General features: G+C 44.4%; 1 protein-coding gene across 13 annotated transcripts in view; it reads right to left on the minus strand.

The window, feature by feature from the left end:
* Positions 1 to 23588, minus strand: part of depdc5 (DEP domain containing 5, GATOR1 subcomplex subunit) — a 238272-nt gene extending 214684 nt beyond the window's left edge. For 4 of the 13 annotated variants that reach the window (XM_061796516.1, XM_061796515.1, XM_061796514.1 and 1 more), the window contains exons 1-5: positions 23366 to 23588; positions 14800 to 14867; positions 14625 to 14712; positions 14445 to 14491; positions 3221 to 3306 (exon numbers count right to left, since the gene is read on the minus strand). In XM_061796516.1, the coding sequence (XP_061652500.1) occupies positions 3221 to 3306; positions 14445 to 14491; positions 14625 to 14712; positions 14800 to 14857 (279 nt within the window). In that variant the 5' untranslated portion in view covers positions 14858 to 14867; positions 23366 to 23588. Of the gene's footprint in view, positions 1 to 3220; positions 3307 to 4498; positions 4589 to 4692; positions 6822 to 6846; positions 6910 to 14444; positions 14492 to 14624; positions 14714 to 14799; positions 14868 to 23365 lie in introns of those variants that run through there. The other 9 variants (XM_061796526.1, XM_061796518.1, XM_061796521.1 and 6 more) reach the window with 8 other exon arrangements.
* Positions 23589 to 27271: the final 3683 nt, after the last annotated feature.

Here is a 27271-nt window from a genome sequence, read left to right on the forward strand (position 1 = left end):
GATATGGGCCAAAATACCAGCAACAGTCTGTGAAAACCTTGTGAAGGCTTACAGAAAACGTTTAACCTCTGTCATTGCCAACAAAGGGTATATATAAAGTATTGAGATGAACTTTTGTGATTGACCAAATACTGAATGTCCACCATAATTTGCTAATGAATTAAAGAGGTAAAGAAGAACCCACCGATTACTGTGGCTGAGCTCCAGTCGGGAGATGGGCAAAAATTCGAGAAAGTCAACCATCATTGCAGCCTTCCACCAGTCGGGGCTTTATGGCAGAGTGGCCCGAGAAGCCTCTCCTCAGTGCAAGAAACATGAAAGCCCACATGGAGTTTACTAAAAAAAAACACCAGAAGGACTCAAAGATGGTGTGAAATAAGATTCTCTGGTCTGATGAGACCAAGATAGAACTTTTTGGCCTTAATTCTAAGCGGTATGTGTGGAGAAAACCAGGCAATGCCCATCACCTGTCCAATACAGTCCCAACAGTGAATTATGATGGTGGCAGCATCATGCTGTGGATGTGTTTTTCAGCTGCAGGGACAGGACGACTGGTTGCAATTGAAGGAAAGATGAATGTGGCCAAGTATTGGGATATCCTGGACGAAAACCTTCTCCAAAGTGCTCGTGGACTTCAGCTCAGCGTTCAACACCATCATCCTTGAACTCCTTTTATCCAAGCTTCTCCAGCTCAGCATCTCACCTGCCATCTGCCAGTGGATTTACAGCTTTCTGACGGGCAGGACACATTAGGTGAGGCTGGGGGAGGCCACCTCATCCACACACAGCATCAGCACTAAGGCGCCCCAAGGTTGTGTCCTCTCTCCGCTGCTCTTCTCTCTCTACACGAACGACTGCACCTCAGCGCACCAGACTGTCAAACTCCTGAAGTTTGCAGATGACACCACTGTCATCGGCCTCATCAAGGACGGTGACGAGTCTGCATAGCCACAGGAAGTGGAGCGGCTGGAGCTGTGGTACGGCCGACACAACCTGGAGCTGAACACGCTCAAGACTGTAGAGATGATCGTTGACTTCAGGAGGCATCCTTCGCCACAGCTGCCCCTCACGTTGTCCAGCTGCCTTGTGTCAACCGTCGAGACCTTCAAATTCCTGGGAATTACAGTCTCTCAGGACCAATATCAACTCCGTCCTCAAAAAGGCCCAGCAGAGGATGTACTTCCTGCGGCTTCTGAGAAAGCACAGCCTGCCACAGGAGCTGCTGAGGCAGTTCTACACAGCGGTCATCGAATCAGTCCTGTGTTCTTCCATCACAGTCTGGTTTGGTGCTGCTGCAAACGACAAACTCCGACTGCAACGGACAATCAAAACTTCTGAAAGGATTGTCGGTACCCCCCTACCCACCCTTGAGGACTTGCACGCTGCCAGAAGACAAGAGCGTGCAAAATCCTCTCGGACCCTCCGCATCCCGGTCACCAGCTCTTCCAGCTCCTTCCCTCAGGTAGGCGCTACCGATCAATGCAAACTAGAACTAGCAGACATTCCAACAGCTTCTTCCCTCTTGCAATCAACTTCTTAAACACCTAACCTACAATTCCATTACAACATGCTGGCAATTTTTTGACTTGAGTTCGTTGTCACATTTCTGTGGGGCCAATTATATATTACTCGTGCACTCACTGTAGTAGTCTCGCCACGCTGCACTATTTGCATATCTTTTGTTGACCAATACTGGCCACTCATGCCAGAGTAGCATCTGCTCCATTTGCACACTGATTGAGGAGTATCTGCAACATTTGCACAATCAACATTGTCCCAGATTATCGCACTACTCGTCACTTTAAGCCGCATACACTCCTTGAAGTCTCGGCGCCCTTTGCACAATGGTCATTGTACCGGACTATTGCAATATTAGTCATTCGAACTGATCTAAGTGCTAGAGGACTCTGCATCTTTTTGCACAATTGTCCAAAAAAAAAAAAAAAATGTACCGGCATTACCAGATAACTAGCAACCCTTTACTGCTCAGTGACTGTTTTTTTTGTCAATGTCTTTATGTCTCAAAAGTGTTATCTGTCAATTGACTGTCTGTTGTCGTACTAGAGCGGCTCCAACTACCGGAGACAAATTCCTTGTGTGTTTTTTGGAGATAGTTGGCAAATAAAGATGATTCTGATTCAAGTTGTGTGTAAAATAGTCACCGCTCAGTCAATTCAATTGGATAGTCAGCATAGCCCTTTTGGCCATTGCTCATGAAAAACATTGATTTAATTTAAAAATGTACATTACGCGCATCTGTTGCGGCAAAGCTTAAAGCTTGTGTCAATACAATATGCTATTTCGGCCATTTTATTTCAGCGACCAAAGTCTTTCAGTCTGAAACCTAGATGCACTTTTGGGCCATTTTCAGCCGAAACATATCGGTGCATTACTAGTTATTTAACACAATCGCTGGTTTGAAGATGGAGTAGGAAAAAGGCGAGATAGCCGTGCCTGAAATAGAAGTTGCATCTTCGTCGCAAGCATCATGCCCGCAGTCAATGAACAAGCTGGGGCAAAATGTAAAATGAAAAACCCAAGTCAACCGAAAATACAACAGTGTTTTGCACGAGTCACTCAGTATGACAAAACGTCACCTTGTCCGGGGGCGGGGGGGAAGAAAACTGAAAAAATTTATGAATTTATTATTTTTATTTTTATTTTTTTTAAATAAAATCACAGAAGCCACACTGCATGTTAGATTGCTAAAGGCCTGATACCCATCTACCTGGTTGTGAAGAAAATCTGAGATCTGATCCAACTCCTCGAACCGAACTACATGATGCCAAGTCAAAAGTACTTCACTTGAGTTGAGTTACCTTGCTTCTAAGGCTGGGACTCGGGGTGTATATTCCCACTTGTTATTTGTAAGGACGCAAATGAGCAAATAACGAATCAATTTTATTTTTTACTCCTACTACTATTCCAAAATAATAGCCCAACAAATGAAAAGTCGTGGTCAAAGTTCAACTGGAGGTCGGCCCAACACTTTCAATTTATTTTAAAAATTATTTTAAACCCATGTCTCATTTTCCTTCCACAATTATACAGCACGTTTACACATTTACATTTGTGGTTTTAATGTGACAAAATGTGGAGCAGTTCAAGGGGTATAATGCATAATATATTCCTTGTGCGTTTTGAAAATACTTGTCCGATAAAGACCATTCTGATAATACTTTTCAAAGCAATTGTACAACGAGAAATTAAGTTAACAAACCTTTGGGTCAACAACATTAACAATGACATCTTGGTATGCACGGAGTCTGAAGGCTTGTGCCACAGCCTGATCCACACTGATTGTCTCTAAAGAATAATGTAAAAGGAAGGGATTCAAGTAATTTACAAGTTAATAGCTCTCTGTTCCAACATTCATAAATGACTGTCACAAGCTTGTGCATACACACATCCTCCATGAGAGAAAACACAGCTCTTTCAGTATTTTGACAGGGGAGGTAACATTTAATTATAGATAGACAAGATAGATCGATAGACAGACAGACCGATATGTGGGTGATTCTCACGAAAGTCCAGCACGAGGATTTTTAAAATGCCCTTTTGTACATACACAATTAGGGTCTGAACTAACTATAAAACATATTTTTAGATGTTTTAAATATTTCCTGTATGTTTTTTTTTTTTTTTTTTTACATTTTTTCAGATAAAGTCCGTAAAAGAAATCACATTACCGCAACATTGCATTACATTAAAAATATAGGGTTAAAATTTTTAATTTTCGGCAATGTTAAAGTATAGCATTATTACTCATGCTCAAAGCTGCGCATAACTCTGTAGAGATTAATTTTTCATATTTATTATTTTTTGTAATTTCCTTATATCTCTCATTACCAAAATAATTGTACTGATTTATTGACTGACTTATTGAATTGCTTTGTTAAAAAATAAGACAAGTTTTTTTTTTTATGTAGCAGGCATTAAATAAGAAGTATTTTAAAACAAACCAAGACAATAAAATTCTTACTGAATTCATTAAAAAAAAAAGTCCATGTTGGGGTAATGAGCATGCCATGTCGGTAATGAGGATCAATATTTCCGAAATGAGACAATGGTTCTGATACCTAACCATATTTGACAAATCAAACGCATACCATTTTTAGAACAATATTTATTTCGTAAAGAGAATTTAATTTTCTCATAAACATCACAGTACAACATACAATCTTAATAAACAATTATTTCTCGTAGTCTACACTGAAACGCTAGTCATGACATTATATCCAACACCTGAGAATGATTTCATTTGAAGAATTTGAATAGCAACAACTACAATATTTATGACCAAGTTCGTCAAACAACTTAAACATTAAATGGAACAGCTGCTTTTACCAATGACCTTTCCTTCCCACCTGTACCTTATTCATTAGCATTTTTTGTTTTTTGCCCATATGTCTGGTAGGACGCAGAAGTGTCGAGCAGTGACGGCGGCAAGAATGGGTTCTGGGATTATGTCCCATATGTCCTGACAATAGAACTAGACCTTCTCTCCTGGATATCTGATGCTCGGGACAAAGAAGCGGTTTTCCCCAACACGAGTCATGGTGTCAACTTCGCACTGCTCTTCGGCAATCTGTTTTAAGAAATTATTTTATGGTCTCTACAAATTTTGTCTGAACAACATATAATAATATAACTGGAGAGACATATAAACAGAAATCTTGAAATGTAATTCACCTGTGTGACTGTACCGGGGAACAAGTCACCATCATACTCGACCAGGACCCATTGTCGAACCTCAATGGTGGTGTTGGTGCTGTCAGGTTCCTCTTCTCCTCCCTCAAACAGCACATGGCACACTGAACGAAAGCACGTGCAGTTTTCCCCACAAAAGCAAGACACCTCTCGTGTATTGAAGACTCCTGGTTTTGTTGATGTCAACTGTTAGGATGGAATTAAAAAAACAAAAATGAACACAGTCAACAAAGTCGTCTTTGATGACTGCTCTCTATTTTTTTTCTTGCAGTGTTCTCTGTAGGGTGGAAGCCTCCATTGGCATGGTTCTTCCCAAACTTTTTTCTATGCTTTCTTCCGGTGTTCTGGTTGGTGTTTTGGTCAGATTTCTATCCAGTTCCTATCTTTCTATTTCTTCATTCTCACAATTCTCTCTCACTTGCACAAGATTTTGGTGTTAAATCCAGAAGTAACTGCTCTGTCTTTTTTTTTTTGTAATATTTTGCTGAATTATTCCTCCATTGCTTTTTTTTTTCCATTTTCATGCTGTCGACCATACAGATCCTGTGTTTTCAGTTTACCAGCTTCCTTACGTTTTCGATACCTGGAGAAGGGGAAAAATTCAAATGTATTTTTGTCAGTGCAAAAATTCACCTTTCAAAACTTTAGCCTACAATCAAAATTGTGTGTGTGTGTGTGTGTGTGTGGGAGGTGTTGGAGTGGGGGTACAAGTGTTGGTCAACCTAACCCAAATTATATTTCCCCTGTACACACCCTAACCTCTCTCTCTCTTTTCTTTTGTATTCCTCAAGTGAAATTGGATCGCTGTAAATGGCTGCCCTATGCTTTGCCAGCCTCTCTTTAGCTGCTGTCTTCTTTTTTTCAACTGAAGCTTGCCTGCAACAAAATTCCATACTTATGTAACATTTCATTAAAAAGACAAATACAGAAAGAAAGGTGGAAATAGATTGTACTAATGCAAAACTTTTTAATCCGACAAATTATAGTAGGTAGGTTTTTTACAGCTCGCCAGGCAGGCTGGGTTGTAATAGCTGACTTATTACACAATCTGTTAAAAAAAGTGTTGTGATAAATATGTTATACAGGAAGTCCTCGATTTACAAATGAGTTCCATTCCTAGGCTGGCGACGTAACCCGAATTTCACCGTTAAAGTTGAAATTTACGTCGAAATACTTCTGTTACGGGTATTGTCCCACGTGATTGTGACAGCAAGCTCAGTGTGTGTGGTGTGTGCGTCGATGTGTGAGTGAGACGCAGGTGCAAGTGTGTACAGTGGCAAGTGTAGTGACGGCGACCGGGGAAGAGTAGCGATTAGCGGAGGACCCGTTGACGTTGAATGTGCAGAGGAGCTAATAAAGCCATTAAAGCAGCAAATCGGTGCTTCGTCCCTTTAATGTGGCCGCCACCCAGCCTAGCTGTGCAACGAGAAGGGAGTTAACCCCGAGGACAACCTCGGCCCTGGAGAACGTGTCTCCCATGTGTCTCCCGACCACGGTCAGGTGACCGTAGCAGGAAAGGTTAACGCTTTGTATAAAGAAACTAAAATACATTAAAATAAAAAAATAAGATTCTGTACTTACCATTACTGCTGAGAGTGTGAAAAAAGGAGGGCGAAAAAGGCAAAGATACTCCCGGCGCACAAACACAGACAAGCACTATGCACAAGTAAGCAGAAACACTATGGTGCTGGGGACAAAATGGCGGACGAGGCACAGGCGTCGTAAAGTCGAAACGCCGTAGGTCTCGAGTATGTCGTAACGCGAAGACTTCCTGTATATGGAAATGAGCAAGCAATATTATGCATTTCCCTCCTTTATTCCCTCGTTTCTCATCACCGAAACATTGACTCTCTCCACCGCAACAGGCCCAAAATTGTTGCGGTGAACGATAATGGTGTTGCGACGGATGAGTGACATTGAAGTTTAATGCTAACTGTGGAAGCACCATGTGGGCTAGCTAAACTTTTCTTCGCCGTTTGTGTTAAGACCACAGTACGGTATATACTAATAAAAAAATTAAAACGGCAATTGTTTTCCAAAACTTCACGTTTCGGTAATCAGAGCTAAAAAGTTGTATAGGCAATAATACAATCAAACTTTTAACTTTTATCTGGAGAGAAGAAATTAACTCCTTACCCGGTAGCCATCTTGAGTGTTACAGTCAATACTGTCCCATCCATTCCTTGCAAATGTAAGTTCCTTCAAGGACATAATGATTGAAATTTGTTGCAGAGAATGAGAAAATTGGTCTTGGACACATTTCTATTCCTTATTATTTTCACTACATTTGTCAGTGATCACTAAATACGACGTTTCTTCACTGTAACTGTTTACACTATAACATGCATAAAAGTTTATTCTTTTTTTAATCTTTATTAATTAATAGTATTTTGATCTCATAGAACCAAATCTAGCTATGGACACGTTGAGGTAATGAGAAATTTAACCTTAAAAGTGAAAAGAGAAATGTGTATGAATGGTTATTTGATACCTTGAGCAAAATAGTAAATAAAGATGTTTATAATGTTATTTTTATAGCATCAACTTACCATAAAAATGCTTCATGCCATCTCATGCATCTAATTTCGTGAGAATCACCCATACAGTCCCCTCAAAAAGCATTGGAACGGCAAAGTCAATTCCTTAGTTTTTGTTATATACTGAAGACATTTGGGTTTCAGATCAAAAGATGACTATGAGATAAAGGTTCAGAATTCCAGCCTTTATTTCATGGTATTTACATCTAGGTGTGTTAAACAACTCAGGAGAGAGCACCTTTTGTTTGAACCCACCCACTTTTCAAGTGAGCAAAAGTATTGGAACATGTGACGGGCGGCTGCATCTAGTTGCTCAGAGGATGCCTTTTAGATTCATTGTTTATGCCCCTGGCAGGGTCACTCATGGCAAACAGGTCCTAGGTGAGGGAACAGACAAAGCACGGCTCCAAAAACCCCTATGACGAATACAATTAATAGATACAGGTTTCCCTTGCCCGGACGCGGGTCACCCCTCTGGAGCCAGGCCTGGAGGTGTGGGTCGAAGGCGAACGCCTGGTGGCCGGGCCTGCACCCATGGGGCCCGGCCGGGCACAACCAGAAAGGGTAACATGGGCCCCCCTTCCCATGGGCTCACCACCTGTGGGAGGGGCCATAGGGGTCGGGTGCAGTGCAAGCTGGGTGGTGGCCGAAGGCGGGGTCCTTGGCGATCCGATCCCCGGCTACAGAAGCTGGCTCTAGGGACATGGAATGTCACCTCTCTGGCAGGGAAGGAGCCCGAGCTGGTGTGTGAGGTTGAGACGTTCCGACTAAATATAGTCGGACTCTCCTCCACGCACAGCTTGGGCTCTGGTACCTGTCCTCTCAAGAGGGGTTGGACTCTCTTCCACTCTGGAGTTGCCCACGGTGAGAGGCGCCGAGCAGGTGTGGGTATACTTATTGCTCCCCGGCTCGGCGCCTGTACGTTGGGGTTCACCCCGGTGGACGAGAGGGTAGCCTCTCTCCGCCTTCGGGTGGGGGAACGGGTCCTGACTGTTGTTTGTGCCTATACACAAAAAAGCAGTTCAGAGTACCCACCCTTTTTGGAGTCCTTGGAGGGGGTGCTGGAGAGCGCTCCCGCTGGGGACTCCATCGTTCTGCTGGGGTACTTCAATGCTCATGTGGGCAATGACAGTGAGACCTGGAAGGGCGTGATTGGGAGGAACGGCCCCCCCGATCAGAACCCGAGCGGTGTTCTGTTATTGGACTTCTGTGCTCATCACGGATTGTCCATAACGAACACCATATTCAAGCATAAGGGTGTCCACACGTGCACTTGGCACCAGGACACCCTAGGTCGCGGTTCAATGATCGACTTTGTGGTCGTGTCATCTGACTTGCAGCCGCATGTCTCGGACACTCGGGTAAAGAGAGGGGCGGAGCTGTCAACTGATCACCACCTGGTGGTGAGTTGGCTCCGATGGTGGGGGAAGATGCCGGTCCGACGCGTCAGGCCCAAACGTATTGTGAGTGTCTGCTGGGAACGTCTGGCGGAATCCGCTGTCAGAAGGAGTTTCAACTCCCACCTCCGACAGAACTTTGCTCATGTTCCGGGGGAGGCGGGGGACATCTAGTCCGAGTGGACCAGGTTCCACCCCTCCATTGCTGAGGCGGCCGACCGGAGCTGTGGCCGTAAGGTGGTTGGTGCCTGTCGTGGTGGTAATCCCCAAACCCCTTGGTGCACACAGCGTTATAAATCAAGCTATTTGATATATATGAGGGGCACCACGTCACTTTTTATGTGAATAAGATTCTGGGCGAAGCGACGAGAAACCAGTCTCTTATTCGGAAGGTGGCTACACTTTAGAAACTTTGAGTCCTTCCAGAGGTTATTGTCCCAAAACTCAAACACGCCCACACACACGATACAAGTCGTGGATTTTATAGAAAATGTAATTATCAAAAGGTGGATACCAACGGTGAGGGATGCCGTCAAGCTGAAGAAGGAGTCCTATCGGGCCTTTTTGGCCTGTGGGACTCCTGAGGCAGCTGATGGGTACCGGCTGGCCAAGCAGAATGCAGCTTTGGTGGTCGCTGAAGCAAAAACTCGGGCATGGGAGTTCGGTGAGGCCATGGAGAAAGACTTCCGGACGGCTTCGAGGAAATTCTGGTCCACCATCCGGCGTCTCAGGAGGGGGAAGCAGTGCACCATCAACACTGTGTATAGTGGGGATGGGGCGGTGCTGACCTCGACTCGGGACGTTGTGAGCCGGTGTGGAGAACACTTCAAAGACCTCCTCAATTTCACAGACACGCCTTCCCATGAGGGAGCAGAGTCTGGGTTCTCTGACTCCTATCTCTGGTGTTGAGGTCACCGAGGTGGTTAAAAAGCTCCTCTGTGGCAAGGCCCCGGGGTTGGATGAGATTCGCCCGGAGTTCCTCAAGGATCTGGATGTTGTAGGGCTGTCCTGGTTGACACGTCTCTGCAACATCGCATGGACATCGGGGACAGTGCCTCTGGATTGGCATACTGGGGTGGTGGTGCCCCTTTTTAAGAAGGGGGATCGGTGGGTGTGTTCCAACTACTGGGGGATTACACTCCTCAGCCTCCCTGGTAAGGTCTATTCAGTACCATAGTCCTCAGTCGGAAAAGTGTGGCGTGCCCTCTCCAGGTCGGGGATGAGATCCTGCCCCAAGTGGAGGAGTATCTTGGGGTCTTGTTCACGATTGAGGGAAGAATGGAACGGGAGATCGACAGGCGGATCGGTGCAGCGTCTGCAGTGATGCAGACTTTGTATCGATCCGTTGTGGTAAAGAAGAAGCTAAGCCGAAAGGCGAAGCTCTCGATTTACCGGTCTATCTACGGTCCTACCCTCACCTATGGTCACGAGCTGTGGGTCACGCTGCAGAGACTACATCCTTCGGCTGGCCTGGGAACGCCTCGGAATCCCCCGGAACAGATTGATGAAGTGGCTGGGGAGAGGGAAGTCTGGGCGTCCCTGCTAAAGCTACTGCCCCCGCGACCCGACCTTAGATAAGTGGTAGAAAATGGATGGATGGATGACTAGTTTTGAAAACCGAAGACAAGGATAATAGTTTGTTCAAGTATTGTTTAAGTTACTGTAGAAGAAGGTTTTCATAAAAGAAAAATGCAATCTCAACATTATTGTTTATTATTATGACAATTTGGAATTTGGGTACAGATTTTAGCAAAAAAATAAAAATAAAAAAAAAAATAAAAAAAAAAAAAATCACAGAAGACGACAAGCATGATTTGCTTTCGCGGGCCACATAAAATGATGTGGCGGGCCACATAAAATGATGTGGCGGGCCACATAAAATGATGTGGCGGGCCACATAAAATGATGTGGCGGGCCACATAAAATGATGTGGCGGGCCACATAAAATGATGTGGCGGGCCACATAAAATGATGTGGCGGGCCACATAAAATGATGTGGCGGGCCACATAAAATGATGTGGCGGGCCACATAAAATGATGTGGCGGGCCACATAAAATGATGTGGCGGGCCACATAAAATGATGTGGCGGGCCACATAAAATGTGGCGGGCCACATCTGGCCCTCGGGCCTTGAGTTTGACACCTATGCATTAGCTAGTGCTTGATTTCGGCTTTGGGTTTCACCTATGAAAACTGCATTTGCTGTTAAGCAAACAACATGAAGACCAGAATGCTGTCTATGGGAGAAAAGCAAACTATTTTTAATCTGGGAGAAGGGGGGGGGGGGGGGGGGGGGGGGAATAAAATTTTAAAAAATCAATCACAGCTCTTGTAGCAATTTGGAATGTCCTGAGCAACAGAGATCGAACAGGTTGGCCAACAGCAGTTGATGACAGAACAATTGTGAGAGCTGTGAAGAAACACCCAAAGACAAAAGTCAGTGACATCACTGCCGACCAGGGCAGGGGTGAAGGTATCACAACCCACTTTTCGAAGAAGACTTCGAGAGAAGAAATATACAGGCCATACCACAATATACCAACCACTCATCAGCAAAAAGAATCAGAAGGCCAGATTGGATTTTGCAAAGAAGTATAGAGATGAGCCACGAAACCTTTGGAACAAAATTTTATGGACTGATGAGACCTAGATTAGGCTCTACCAAAGTGATGGAAAGGCCAAAGTATGGAGAAGAAAGAACCTGCTTGTGATCCAAAACACACAAGCTCATCTGTGAAGGTAATATCATTGCTTCAGTTTGCATGGCTGATACTGGAACGTGCTCACTAGTCTTTATTGATGATTTAACTGATATGATGGTAGCAGCAGAGTGAATTCTGAAGTCTACAAAATCATTTTGTCTGGCAATTTACAGAAATATGCATCCAAACTGGCGGCACGCTGGAGACTGGTTAGAGCGTCTGCCTCACAGTTCTGAGGACCAGGGTTCAATCGCCGGCCCCGCCTGTGTGGAGTTTGCAGTTCTCCCCGTGCCTGCGTGGGTTTTCTCCGGGCACTCCGGTTTCCCCCCACATCACAAAAACATGCATTAATTGGAGACTCTAAATTGCCCATAGGTGTGAATGTGAGTGCGAATGGTTGTTTGTTTGTATGTGCCCTGCGATTGGCTGGCAACCAGTTCAGGGTGTACCCCGATTGGCTGGCAACCAGTTCAGGGTGTACCCCGCCTGGGTACACCCCGCCTGGATAGCTGGGATAGGCTCCAGCACGCCCTAATGAGGAGAAGCGGCTCAGAAAATGAATGGATGGATGAATGCATCCAAACTAATGGGGAGAAGCTTTATCATGCAACAAGATAATGACCCAAAACACACTGCCAACACAACAAATGACTTCATCAGGAGGAAAAAGTGGAAGGTCTTAGACTGGCCAAGTCAATCACTGGACCTTAACCCAATAGAGCATGTATTTTACCTCCTGAAGCGGAGACAAAAAGGAGAAATAAAAAAACTGAACGAGGCTGCAGTAAAGGCCTGGAAAAGCATTTCAAATGAAGAATGCAACAGTGTGGGGAAGTCCATGGGTCGCAGGCTTGATGCAGTTATTGCAAGTAAGGTTTATGCCACCAAATATTAAATGTTATTCACTTTAATTTAATAATGTCTGCTCCAATACAAAAGGTGCTCTGTCCTGAGTTGTTTAACACATCTCGATGTAAATACTATGAAATAAAAACAAGAATTCTGAACGTTTGTCTCATATTCATCTTTTGATCTGAAACCCAAATGTCTTCAGTATACAACAAAAACAAAGGAATTGGCACTGGGTCATGAAACAGTTTTCAAAAGCAGGACAAAGTGGTCAAAATTACATAAGGGGGGTGGGGGGGGGGGGGGTAGAGGAGCATGCATGACGTCATTGCACTCTTGTGCGGCACTGATGCGTCCAAATATGCTATGGACGACTCTTCAACTCCTGCTGCCCAGTCAAAAGGATGCGCTCTGGTACTGATACAGTGCTGTGAAAAAGTGTTGGCCCCGTTCTCAAATTCTTTAATTTTTGCATAGTTTTCCAACTTCAATGATAAACAAATATAACCCAAGTGAACTTAAAATGCTGTTTTAAAATGGTTATTTAATTTATTAACGAAAAAAACTGTTCAGTTACCTGGACCTGTGATGAATTCATTGTCAGTAATCACAATTTTGGGTTAATTTTCACTGATCACGGCCAAGCCTGATTACCTCCAGACCTATTCAATCAAGAAATCACTTCAACAGAATCTGTCCCAACAAAATGAAGTCGGACAAAAGATCTAAAAGAGCTGCAACAAAATGACACAATCCAAAGAAATTCCAGATGTACTTGACATCTATCAGTCTGGAAAAGGTTACAAAAGCCATTTCTAAAGCTTTAGGATTCCAGCAAACCAGAGGGAGCGCAGTTATCCTCGCATGGAGAAATACATGGAACAGTGGTGAAGCTTCCCAGGAGTGGCCGGCCTACAAAGATTACCCCAAGAGAACAATGATCCATCCAGGAGACCACAGAGGAACTCAGGACAATTTCTAAAGAACTGCAGACCTCCCTTGCCTCAGTGTTCATGAGACAACAATAAGGAAGAGACTGGGCAAAAATGGCATCAATTGCAGAAAAGGGCGAAAACCACTGCTGATCTAAGTTACTTTTGCAAAAATCTAAATAATGCTCAGGACTTTTGGGAGGATATTATATGAATTGTGAGATGAAAGTTGAGTTTTTGGAAGGTGTGTGTCTCGTGACATCAGGTGTAAATGTAGCACAGCATTTCAGAAAAAGAACACCATACCAATAGTCAAATATGGTGGTGGTAGTGTGATGTCTTGGGCTGCTTTCTCCTTCAGGACAAGTTGCTGTGATTGATTGAACCAAAAATTCTACGCTTACAGAATATCCTGGAGGAGAATTTTCTGCCATCAGTTTGTGACCTCAAGCTGCAGCACACGGGTTCTGCAGCAGGATAACGATCCAAAACACACCAGCAAGTCCACTTCTGAATGGCTTAAAAAAAAAAAAAAAAAAAAAAAAAAAATTCAGAGTGGCGTAGTCAAAGTCCAGACTTGAATCTGATTGAAATGCAGTGACATGACCTTAAAAAGACGCTCATGCTCGAAAACCCTCCATTTTTGCTGAATATAAACAATTCTGCAAGGAAGAGTGGGCCAAAATATCTCCACAGAGATATGAAATACTCATTGCCAGTTATAGAAAACGCTTGATTTCAGTTGTTGCTGCTGAGGATGGCCCAACCACTTATTAGGTTTAAGGGTCCATTAGATATTGTCCTGGGTTCCTTTGTGACCTCCTGGATGAGTTGTCACTGTGCATTTGGGGTAGTTTTTGTAGGCCAGCCACTCCTGGGAAGATCCACCGCTGTTCCATGTTTTCTCCATTTGAAGATAATGGCTATTACCGTGGTTTGCTGGAATCATAAATCTTTAGAACTGGCTTCTTAATCCTTTGCAGACTGATAGATGTCATTTACTTTATTTCTCATCTGTTCTTGAATTTTGTTGCAGCTTTTGGCTACCTTCATTTTGTTAGACAGGTTCTATTTTAGTTATTTCTTGATTGAGAGGGTCTGGAGGTAATCCATCTTAGATGTGGTCAATGAAAATTAACTCAGCTTTCCAAATAATGTGATTAGCCACAATTCATAATTTAACAAGGGGGGCATTTACCTTTTCACACAGGGCCAGGTAGGGTTGTTCAAAACTTACATGCGTACAAATATTTTTCTTGCTCCACGTTAATGAAAAAGGTTGATTACCACTTCCATGTTAAATATCACCTGACTTACCTTTTTGAAGGTCTTCTTTTAAGCTCTTTACTTGCAGCAAAAAGGGACTATGTATTTTAAGAGAAAAAAAGAATTGGTAAGGATAAGTGAATTTAAACGTTCTGGTATAATAACAAAAGAACACTCTCCCATAATCAATCTAATTTCAATAGTAACTTCCGTTCTATGGCGCAAGCTCACCTGAACTCATCTGTGGGATGTGCAATTTCAATGATGTCCCAAAGACAGATTTGAGGGAAAACTTTTGGATTGACCACCACCTCGTCATCTAAACAAAAATAATGTTTGATTGCAAAATAATCTCAGAGAAAACAGTATTCTAATGTGTATGTTATCAATATTTTCTTTAACTTACCACTTCCACCAAAACCTCTCTTGTGCAGCACAAGCTTGTATGACTTATTGGTCTTCATAATGAACTAGCTGATGAAATAACCATCAGTTAATTAGTGATTTTAACACATTACATGCATACAACGTGAAGCAACATTGCACTATTAGTCACTTTAAACTGCTCGAAATTGCTTGAGGACTGCATCATTTGCACAATTGCCATTATATCAGTATCATCACACTAGTGGTACACTTGTATTGCTCAATGACTCTCTCCATGTGTTTTTTATGTCCTAACTGTATATTTCATCATAGTGGCTGTTTGTAGTTATACTGGAGTGGTTCAAACTACCAGAGAAATTCCTTGTGTGTCTTGTAACAGACTTGGCCAAAAAAGCTGATTCTGACAAGGATCCCTCTGGTGATTATACCCATCACAGATGTTGATGGAAAATGTAGACAATCAATCACCATTATTGCTTTCTGCACACATTCTTTCATAACTGTAAGTCATATATGTTCATTGCTTATTGGTCGTAATAATGAACTAGCTGATCATCAGTTAATTAGTGATTTTAACACATTACATGCATACAACATGGAACAAGCATTCCTCTGGTGCCACCAGTGATTATACCCATGACGGATGTTGATGGAAACTGTATACAATCGATCATCATTATTGCTTTCTGTACATTCTTACATAACTACAGTGGGTACGGAAAGCATTCAGACCCCTTAAATTTTTAACTGTTTGTTATATTGCAGCCTTTTGCTAAATTAATTTCATTTATTTTTTCCCTCATTAATGTACACACAGCACCCCATATTGACAGAAAAAAACGGAATTGTTGAAATTTTTGCTTATTTATTAAAAAAGAAAACTGAAATATCACACAGCCATAACTATTCAGACCCTTTGCTCAGTATTTACTAGAAGCACCCTTTTGAGCAAATACAGCTATGAGTCTTTTTGGGAATGATGCAACAAGTTTTTCACCTCTGGATTTGGGGATCCTCTGCCATTCCTCCTCTCCAGTTCTGTCAGGTTGGATGGTGAATGTTGCTGGACAGCAATTTTTAGAGGCTCTCCAGAGATGCTCAATTGGGTTTAAGTCAGGGATCTGGCTGGGCCATTCAAAAACAGTCACTGAGTTGTTCTGAAGCCACTCCTTCGGTATTTTAGCTGTGTGCTGAGGGTCAAATTATTTTTTGGAAGGTGAACCTTTGGCCCAGTCTGAGGTTCTGAGCACTCTGGAGAAGGTTTTCGTCCAGGATATCCCTGTACTTGGCCACATTCATCTTCCCTTTGATTGCAACCAGTTTCTCTGCCCCTGCAGCTGAAAAACACCCCCACAGCATGATGCTGCCACCACCATGCTTCACTGTTGGGACTGTATTGGACAGGTGTTGAGCAATTACCTGGTTTTCTCCACACATACCGCTTTGAATTAAGGCCAAAACTTCTATCTTGGTCTCATCAGACCAGAGAATCTCATTTCTCACCATTTTGGAGTCCTTCAGGTGTTTTTTAGCAGAAAACAAGCGGGCTTTCCACGTGTCTTGCACTAAGAAGAGGCTTCCATCTGCCATAAAGCCCCGACTGGTGGGAGTGCGGCAGTGATGGTTGACTTTCTAGAACTTTCTCCCATCTCCTGACTGCATCTCTGAGACTCAGGCACAGTGATCTATGGGTTCTTCTTTACCTCTCTCACCAAGGTTCTTCTCCCCCAATTGCACAGTTTGGCCAGACGGCCAGCTCTCGGAAGGGTTCTGGGTCATCCCAAACATCTTCCATTTAAGGATTATGGAGGCCACTGTAGTCTTAGTAACCTTAAGTGCAGCAGAATTTTTTTTGTAACCTTGGCACAATTCTGTCTCTGAGCTCTTCAGGCAGTTCCTATGACCTCATGATTCTCATTTGCTCTGACATGCACTGTGAGCTGTAAGGTATTCTATAGACAGGTGTGTAGCTCTCCTAATCAATTGCAATCGGTATAATCAAACAACGGGACTCCAATGAAGGTGTAGAACCATCTCAAGGGTGATCAGAAGAAATGGACAGCACCCAAGTTAAAGATATGATTGTCACAGGAAAGGGTCTGAATACTTATGGCTGTGTGATATTTCAGTTTTTCTTTTTTAATAAACCAGCAAAAAATTTAAACAATTCCATTTTTTCTGTCAATATGGGGTGCTGTGTGTACATTAATGAATAAAAAAAAATGAACTTAAATGATTTTAGCAAATGGCTGCAACATAAAGACTGAAAAATGTAAGGGGGTCTGAATACTTTCCGTACCCACTGTAAGTCTTATTTACACTATATTGCCAAAAGTATTCGCTCACCTGCCTTGACTCACATATGATCTGAAGTGTCATCCCCTTCTTCATCAATAGGGTTTAATATGACATTGGTCCACCTGTTACAGCTATAACAGCTTGAACTCTTCTGGAAAAGCTTTCCACAAGGTTCAGGAGTGTGTGTTGGGAATTTATCATTGCTCCAAAAGCGCATTTGTGAGGTCACATTGATGTTGGACGAGGTCATGTTGGAACAGGAAAGGCCATCCCCAAACTTACTTACTTACCACAAAGTTGGGAGCAATGAATTGTACACAAGCTCTTGCCATGCTAAATCCTTCAGAGTTCCTTTCACTGGAACAAAGGAGACAATATATTTTGGACAATTCCATGCTCCCAACTTTGTGGGAACAGTTTTTCCATTTCCAACATGGCTGTCCACCAGTGCACAAAGCAAGGTTCATAAAGACATTGATGAGAGAGTTTGGTGTGGATGACTTGACTGGCCTGCACAGAGTCTTGACCTCAACATGATAGAACACCTTTGGGACAACGGAGACTGAGAGCCAGGCCTTCTCGTCCAACATCTGTGTGACCTCACAAGTGCACTTCTGGAAGAATGGTCAAAAACTCATAAACACACTCCTAAACCTTGTGGACAGCCTTCCCAGAAGAGTTGAAGCTGTGATATCTGCAAAGAGTGGACAGTAAGTCTCAGCGCCCTTTGCACAATGGTCATTGCACCGGACTATTGCAATATTAGTCATTCGAACTGCTCTAAGTGCTAGAGGACTCTGCATCTTTTTGCACAATTGTCAAAAAAAATAATAATAATAATCTACCGGCATTACCAGATAACTAGCAACCCTTTACTGCTCAGTGACTGTTTTTTTTTTTGTCAATGTCTTTCTGTTTTCAAAGTGTTCTGTAAATTGACTGTCTGTTGTCGTACTAGAGCGGCTCCAACTACCGGAGACAAATTCCTTGTGTGTTTTTGGACATACTTGGCAAATAAAGATGATTCTGATTCTGACATCATATTGACCCTTATGGATTAGGAATGGGATATCACTTTAGTTCATATGTAAATCAAGCCAGGCAAGCAAATACCTTTGACAATATAGTGCATTTTACTTGCTTTATACTGACTATTAAATGACTGATTAGACTGTTGATTATGTTTGTAGTTGGGGGGGATAGTTCCTCTTTGATTAAATCAAAGGATGATAAAGTCAGACAAGACAATCTTCTTGGAATAATGGAAAATAATGGTAACACAACCCAAGTTTAGTGAAGACAGTGTGACTTACACATGTAGATTTGTGCTCAAAGGTTTACATACCCTGGCAGAATTTGTTAAGTATTGGCTATTTTTTTCATAATATGGCTCATCCATTGCAAAACCTTCCTTTTATTTTGGGATAGTGGTGAGGCCATTTGTTCTAACATAATTGTGTGTGCCCTTTTAAATATAAAATGGCAACCGATCAAACGTTTACATGAATGTTTGGCCTGATTATATGCACATGTTGGCACGCACAGGTTTAAATAGCTATCAGGGTAAGTTTCCACACCAGTGACTTGTTTGATTGTAATTAGTGTATTTGTATAAATAGTCAATCAGTTTCTAAGGTCCTGTGAGACCTCTGCACATTTCATCCAGGGCTGCACTGACTTTGTTGGATACTGAGCCATGGAAAAAGCAAATGAACTGACAAATGACCTGTGAAAAAAGCTAGTTAAATTTTAGAAGTGAAAATGCCAAATCAGTAATGATCAAACTCTGATAAAGAATTGGAAAATTACTGGTTCTGTTGTTTTGGGTGAAATTTTCATTTGTAACTCAACCCATCACACAATTCAATTTGAATTTCAAAAAGTGACACTGTTAGTCATTAATGGCTCCAAATATAATGATGTCCCTACCTCCAGTTGTCCCTTACGGTTTTATCATATATTCATCCCTCTCCAGTGCTGCTGTTTATTGTATGTGATTGTATTTCATATGTCTTTTTTTATTTAACTCCCTGCAAAACAAATATCCCTCGAGGGACAATAAAGTTCAATTGAATTAAATTCCCAAGCCATGGTGATGTAGACAAAGATTTCAGCCACAATTGCGATAATGAAGATTGTTCGGGATGGAAAACCCAAAGCAACTTCAGCTGAGATACTTACATTACAGCCTTCTCAGCTAAAGAAGTGGTGCACAGGTAATTAAAAATGGCCTTAAACAGTCGAGCAACACCACAAGACAGCCCGCTTACAATATGTCAGACAGCACCTGGACAAACATCAGAACCTCTGGAACAAAGTAATTTGGAGTGACAACAACTCAGCTAATAATTGTGTTGCGTGGAAAACATATATTGTCCGTAAATGTGAGCTTTAACAGCGGCGCAACGTTTGATAGCCAACCTCTTTGTCATCAACGTTCTGAGTGTGTTTTGAAACAAAAAGGTTCCCTTCCGTTTATACTTGTTGCATGACAATGTTAGCATGTACTAACAACAGTGTGCAGGTGATTTAAAAAAAAAATAATAATAAATAAATATTTTATTTTTTTATTTTATTTTATTTTATTTTTTTTTAAAGGGAGGCACGGTGTCGACTGGTAAGAGCCTCTGCCTCACAGTTCTGAGGACCGGGGTTCAATCCCCGGCCCCGCCTGTGTAGGTCGCAAACTCGCGGCGAAGCCACCTTCAAAATAAAAGCTTCCCAATAATACGGACGTCAGTGCTCTTCGGTTTAGGAATGCAACCAGCAAAGTTAATTTTAATCTTGAAATACATTACATACATACATGAAAAAAAATTACTTTATTTGATATCTTAGGAGTCACCGGGGCCCCCCACTGGAGCCAGGCCTGGTGGTGGGGCTCGAAGGAGAGCGCCTGGTGGCCGGGCCTGCACCCATGGGGCCCGGCCGGGCACAGCCCGAAAGGGTAACGTGGGTCCCCCTTCCCATGGGCTCACCACCTGTGGGAGGGGCCATATGGGTCGGGTGCAGTGTGAGCTGGGTGGTGGCCGAAGGCGGGGACCTTGGCGTTCCGATCCCCGGCTACAGAAGCTGGCTCTAGGGACGTGGAATGTCACCTCTCTGGCAGGGAAGGAGCCCGAGCTGGTGTGTGAGGTCGAGAAGTTCCGACTAGATATAGTCGGACTCGCCTCCACACACAGCTCGGGCTCTGGTACCAGTCCTCTCGAGAGGGGTTGGACTCTCTTCCACTCTGGAGTTGCCCACGGTGAGAGGCGCCGAGCAGGTGTGGGTATACTTATTGCCCCCCGGCTCGGCGCCTGTACGTTGGGGTTCACCCCGGTGGACGAGAGGGTAGCCTCCCTCCGCCTTCGGGTGGGGGGACGGGTCCTGACTGTTGTTTGTCCCTATGCACCAAACACCAGTTCAGAGTAACCACCCTTTTTGGAGTCCTTGGAGGGGTGGGGTGCTGGAGAAGCTCCCACTGGGACTCCATTGTTCTGTTGGGGGACTTCAATGCTCACGTGGGCAATGACAGTGAGACCTGGAAGGGCGTGATTGGGAGGAACGGCCCCCCCGATCAGAACCCGAGCGGTGTTCTGTTATTGGACTTCTGTGCTCGTCACGGATTGTCCATAACGAACACCATGTTCAAGCATAAGGGTGTCCACACGTGCACTTGGCACCAGGACACCCTAGGTCGCAGTTCGATGATCGACTTTGTGGTCGTGTCATCGGACTTGCGGCACTCGGGTGAAGAGAGGGGCGGAGCTGTCAACTGATCACCACCTGGTGGTGAGTTGGCTCCGATGGTGGGGGAAGATGCCGGTCGTATTGTGAGGGTCTGCTGGGAACGTCTGGCAGAATTCCCTGTCAGAAGGAGTTTCAACTCCCACCGCCGTCTCAGGAGGAGGAAGCAGCACACCATCAACACTGTGTATAGTGGGGATGCTGACCTCAACTCAAGACGTTGTGAGTCGGTGGGGAGAATACTTCGAAGACCTCCTCAATTCCACCGACACGCCTTCCCATGAGGAAGCAGAGTCTGAGTTCTCTAAGGCAGGCTAACCTATCTCTGGGGTTGAGGTCACCGAGGTGGTGAAAAAGTTCATCGGTGGCAAGGCCCCAGGGGTGGATGAGATTCGCCCGGAGTTCCTAAAGGCTCTGGATGTTGTAGGGATGTCCTGGTTGACACACCTCTGCAACATCGTGTGGACATCTGGGACAGTGCCTCTGGATTGGCAGACTGGGGTGGTGGTCCCCCTTTTTAAGCACATCCGTTGTGGTAAAGAAGGAGCTTCGCCGAAAGGCGAAGCGCTCAATTTACCGGTCGATCTACGTTCCTACCCTCAACTATGGTCACGAGCTGTGGGTCGTGACCAAAAGAATGAGATCCTGGATGCAAGCGGCCGAAATGAGTTTCCTCTGCAGGGTATCTCCCTTAGAGATAAGGTGAGAAGCTCGGTCATCCGGGAGGAGCTCAAAGTAGAGCCGATGCTCCTCCGCATTGAGAGGAGCAAGATGAGGTGGCTGGGGCATCTGATTCGGACGCCTCCCTGGTGAGGTGTTGCGGGAACATCCTACCGGAAGGAGACCCCGGGGACGACCCAGGACACGGTGGAGAGACTACGTCTCTCGGCTGGCCTGGGAACGCATCAGGATCCCCCCGGAAGAACTGGATGAAGTGGCTGGGGAGAGGGAAGTCTGGGCGTCCCTGCTAAAGCTACTGCGCCCGCGACCCGACCTCGGATAAGCGGTAGAAAATGGGTGGATGGATGGACATCAGATTTGGGTGGGACCACTTTTGTTGGAGACCTGGGGTGGTGTAGTGTCCCCCAGAACTGGACTGGTGTTGCGATAACTCACATTTTTTTTAATGAATATTTTAAATCAGTGGTAGTGATAGTGAAATAAACCAATATCAGGGGACTTTTATTTTGAAATGCCACATCAGATTTGGATGGGACCTCTTTTGTTAGAAACCTGGGGAGCTGTAGTGTCCCTCAGAACTAGACCGGTGTTGCGATAACTCATTAAAAAGATTTAACAGATTTTTTCAGTCAGGGGAAAATATGCAGTTTTCAGAGATTTTTTATTTTGAAATACAATATCAGATCTTCATCAAACCGCTTTTCGTGGAGTCCTTGGTGGTCTGTCACACAGATCTGGACTTGTCTTGCGATACCAATGGGATTATGTTGGGGTGGCTATGGCTCAGTAGGTAGAACAGGTTCGAATCCCTGCAACGACTGTCCGCATGTCGAAGTGTCCTTGGGCAAGACACTGAACCCTAATTTGCTCCCAGTGGGCCTGGCAGTGCCTTGCATGGCAGCAGTCGCCCATTGGTTTCTGAATGTGTGTGTGAATGTGAGGCTTTGCAAAGCGCTTTGGCCACTGCGATTATTTAGATAAAGCGCTATATAAGTGCAGTCCATTACCATTTATTTTTCCCAAGATAACAAATAAAGTACAGTTTTTAATGTATCTCATGATTCAAATTAACTTTGCTGGTTGCATTCCTTAACCGAAGAGCACTGACGTCCGTATTATTGGGAAGCTTTTATTTTGAAGGTGGCTTCGCCGCGAATTTGCGACCTATTACCGTAATGCCTAGAATGAACAAAATTAGGGGCGGCTGGCTTGACTGTTACTTTACGAGTGGAGGCTGGCTTGACCGCAGTGCCTGTGTGGAGTTTGCATGTTCTCCCCGTGCCTGCGTGGGTTTTCTCCGGGCACTCCGGTTTTCTCCCACATCACAAAAACATGCATGCTAGGTTAATTGAGGTCTCTAAATTGCCCGTAGGTGTGAATGTGAGTGCGACTGGTTGTTTGTTTGTATGTGCCCTGCGATTGGCTGGCAACCAGTTCAGGGTGTACCCCGCCTCCTGCCCGATGATACCTGGGATAGGCTCCAGCACGCCCGCGACCCTAGTGAGGAGAAGCAGCTCAGAAAATGGATGGATGGATGGATGTTTTAAAAAGGTGACAGTTTGCCCTTTGGAATTGATTCAATGATTGAATTGATCTCAATGGGAAATGTACAGTATATGGCTATTAAAGACCCGCAATACAATAGCGATAATCGGAAATTGATCTCAATGAGAAATGTACAGGGTATGACTGTTAAAGACTCACGATAAAATACCCATAATCTGTCACGGCACAACTATTTCTGAATCTTTATTTACTGCTTGACCACGTTACTAGGTTCAACATATACTGCATATCTAATATGGTTGAGTCAGTGCAATGACACGTTCCGAGACATGTGACAATGAAGACAAGAAAGTCATTATTCGATGGCTTACCGATCGTTAGTCGTCATCAGAGTCGCACCCTCCGTCACGTTTAACTCCTTTTCAAGTTGCACGAGAAACAAATAATTGTTCTTCTTTTTCTTCTGTTTTTCGTCTTCTTTTCTTCCTCTTCTTCTTGTGCTTCTTCCTCTTCTTTCTCTTCTTCTTGTGCTTCTTCTTCTTCTTCTTGTGCTTCTTCGTCTTCTTCTTCTTCTTCCTCCTCTTCGTGTTATTCGTCTTCTTCGATGATTTGTTATTGCGGTTGTCTTCATAGGTATGAATTAGTTAGATACGACACGCCCCTTTGAGTTGCGTGCCCACTTGACGTTGAGCTAGTGGGGGCAAACTGTCAGCACTATATATCCATCCATCCATCAACCCATTTTCTGTACAGCTTATCTTCACAAGGGTCGCGGGCGTGCTGGAGCCTATCCCAGCTATATTTGGGCTAGAGGCGGGGTGCACCCTGAACTGGTCGCCAGCCAATCGCAGGGTACATATAAACAAACAACCATTCGCGCGCACATTCACACCTACGGGTAATTTAGTCTTCTATCAACCTACCATGCATGTTTTGAGGATGGATGGATGGATAGATAGATAGATAGATAGATAGATAGATAGATAGATAGATAGATAGATAGATAGATAGATAGATAGATAGATAGATAGATAGATAGATAGATAGATAGATAGATAGATAGATAGATAGATAGATAGATAGATAGACAGACAGACAGACAGACAGACAGACAGACCACTGTAGGAGACATGTTGGGAGTTCCAATAGAATGCAATGAAAGTATGGACACTGAAATTAAGGAGTAATTTGCTAATTTCTAAACCGGTTTTCATGAGGGTTACTGTTACGTAAATGCCAAAGCATATGCTAGTGTAGTGTATTTTTAATAAGGACATGAAGAGAGACATTTTTACAGTATAGTAGGATGCCTGCAGAGGTGTTGTTCGCTTCAGAGATCTCTTTCAACTTTCAGCTTCAAATAGGGAAATTGCATTACTGAGACCAAATCCTTATCCTTAAATCCCCCTTGCAGTTTACACGACAATACGTCCTCTGCGTAAACAATGAATGGAGCCATAAACGGAGGCTGCTGGTGTAACATCAAAGGTTACGACAGCCATTTGGTGGGTCAAATCCTGATTTATTCATTCCTTTGGGTTTCGGTTGATTCAATGACAAGAGGTCCACCTAGTGGACGAAAAGTGATACAAAGAGGAGGACGCTGTACTATTCAAACCTTAGTGAACCAATCAGGTTTAGGGGCGGTACTTAAGAGTACGCCCCAGATGCGAGATTTATAAACTGGTGACCCTAGATTTACGGGGTGGGCTCATAGCAAATCTGAACATGAAAACAGCTGTTAAGAAAAAGGCTTGTTTAATAAACCTTATTTAGCCCCAACCGCCTGTGTCTCAGAGTATTCTTTGCTTCCACTCGACGTGCACTCTTTCTCAGACCCGGAAATCCACCTCACGAGCAATATACAACATTTGAAAAAAGCAAAAAAGTACGTGCCCTCGTCTCAAATTCTATCCCCCCCAAGTTTATGCACTTTCATGTTTAAGATCATCAAAGATATGTAAATATAAGACAAATATATCCCAAGTTAACATAAAATGCCGTTTTTAGATAGCACTTTTATTTATAAAAGAAATGTTTTAAAAGAAAAACCAGAGCCCTGTGTGAAAAAGTAATTGCCCCCAAAACCTAATAACTGGTTGAGCTATTCTCAGCAGCAACAACTGAAATCAGGCATTGACTTGTGTTTTCTTTGTCTGATATGTTTGATGATCTTAAACATTAACGTGGGGAAACTATGCACACACAAAAAAATTGAGAAGGGGGAAATACATTTTCACGGCACTGTATACTGACCAACGATGATGTTTTTTTTTGGGATGTTACATAACAGTAAGACATACGGATGGGTACTGAAATCGGTACTTTTGTAGGAATTCTGTCGTTACTACAGATTACCAATTCACGTAAAATCAATCGGTACCATATATAGTGTCGTAAAAAAGTATTGGTCCCCTTCTCAAATTCTTATATTTTTGCATACTTTCCCCACTTTGTTTAAGATCATCAAATAAATGTAAATATCAGACAAATATAACCCAAGTAAAATGCTGTTTTAAAATGGTGATTTCATTTATTCAGGAAAATAAACTATCCATCCATCCATCCATTCTCTACCGCTTATCCGGGTCGGGTCGCGGGGGCAGTAGCTTCAGCAGGGACGCCCAGACTACCCTCTCCCCAGCCACTTCATCCAGCTCTTCCGGGGGGATCCCGAGGCGTTCCCAGGCCAGCCGAAGGATGTAGTCTCTCCAGCGCGTCCTGGGTCGTCCCCGGGGTCTCCTCCCGGTGGGACATGCCCGGAACACCTCACCAGGGAGGCGTCCGGGAGGCATCCGAATCAGATGCCCCAGCCACCTCATCTGGCTCCTCTCAATGCGGAGGAGTAGCGGCTCTACTCTGAGATCCTCCCGGATGACCGAGCTTCTCACCCTATCTCTAAGGGAGAGCCCGGACACCCTGCGGAGGAAACTCATTTCGGCCGCTTGTATCCGGGATCTTGTTCTTTCGGTCACGACCCACAGCTCATGACCATAGGTGAGGGTAGGAACGAAGATCGACCGGTAAATTGAGAGCTTCGCCTTTCGGCTTAACTCTTTCTTTACCACAACGGACCGATACAAAGTCCGCATCACTGCAGACGCTGCACCGATCCGCCTGTCGATCTCCCGTTCCATTCTTCCCTCACTCGTGAACAAGACCCCAAGATACTTGAATTCCTCCACTTGGGGCAGGATCTCATCCCCGACCTGGAGATGGCATGCCACCCTTTCCCGACTGAGGACCATGGTCTCAGATTTGGAGGTGCTGATTCTCATCCCAGCCGCTACACATTCGGCTGCGAACTGCTCCAATGAGAGTTGGAGGTCACGGCTTGATGAAGCCAACAGAACCACATCATCTGCAAAAAGCAGAGATGCAATACTGAGGCCACCAAACCGGACCCCCTCTACGCCTCGGCTGCGCCTAGAAATTCTGTCCATAAAAGTTATGAACAGAATCGGCGACAAAGGGCAGCCTTGGCGGAGTCCAACCCTCACCGGGAACGAGTCCGACTTACTGCCGGATATGCGGACCAAACTCTGACTCCGGTCGTACAGGGACCGAACAGCCCGTATCAGGGGGTTCGGTACCCCATACTCCCGAAGCACTCTCCACAGGACTCCCCGAGGGACACGGTCGAACGCCTTCTCCAAGTCCACAAAACACATGTAGACTGGTTGGGCGAACTCCCATGCACCCTCGAGGACCCTGCCGAGGGTGTAGAGCTGGTCCACTGTTCCACGGCCAGGACGAAAACCACACTGCTCCTCCTGAATCTGAGATTCGACTTCCCGACGGACCCTCCTCTCCAGCACCCCTGAATAGACCTTACCAGGGAGGCTGAGCAGTGTGATCCCCCTGTAGTTGGAACACACCCTCCGGTCCCCCTTCTTAAAAAGGGGGACCACCACCCCAGTCTGCCAATCCAGAGGCACTGTCCCCGATGTCCACGCGATGTTGCAGAGGCGTGTCAACCAGGACAGCCCCACAACATCCAGAGCCTTTAGGAACTCCGGGCGAATCTCATCCACCCCTGGGGCCTTGCCACCGATGAACTTTTTCACCACCTCGGTGACCTCAACCCCAGAGATAGGAGAGCCCGCCTCAGAGAACCCACACTCTGCTTCCCCATGGGAAGGCGTGTCGGTGGAATTGAGGAGGTCTTCGAAGTATTCTCCCCACCGACTCACAACGTCCCGAGTCGAGGTCAGCAGCGCCCCATCCCCACTATACACAGTGTTGGTGGTGCACTGCTTTCCTCTCCTGAGACGTCG

This window comes from Phyllopteryx taeniolatus, chromosome 14, assembly GCF_024500385.1.
Source record: "Phyllopteryx taeniolatus isolate TA_2022b chromosome 14, UOR_Ptae_1.2, whole genome shotgun sequence".
Lineage (NCBI taxonomy): Eukaryota > Metazoa > Chordata > Actinopteri > Syngnathiformes > Syngnathidae > Phyllopteryx > Phyllopteryx taeniolatus.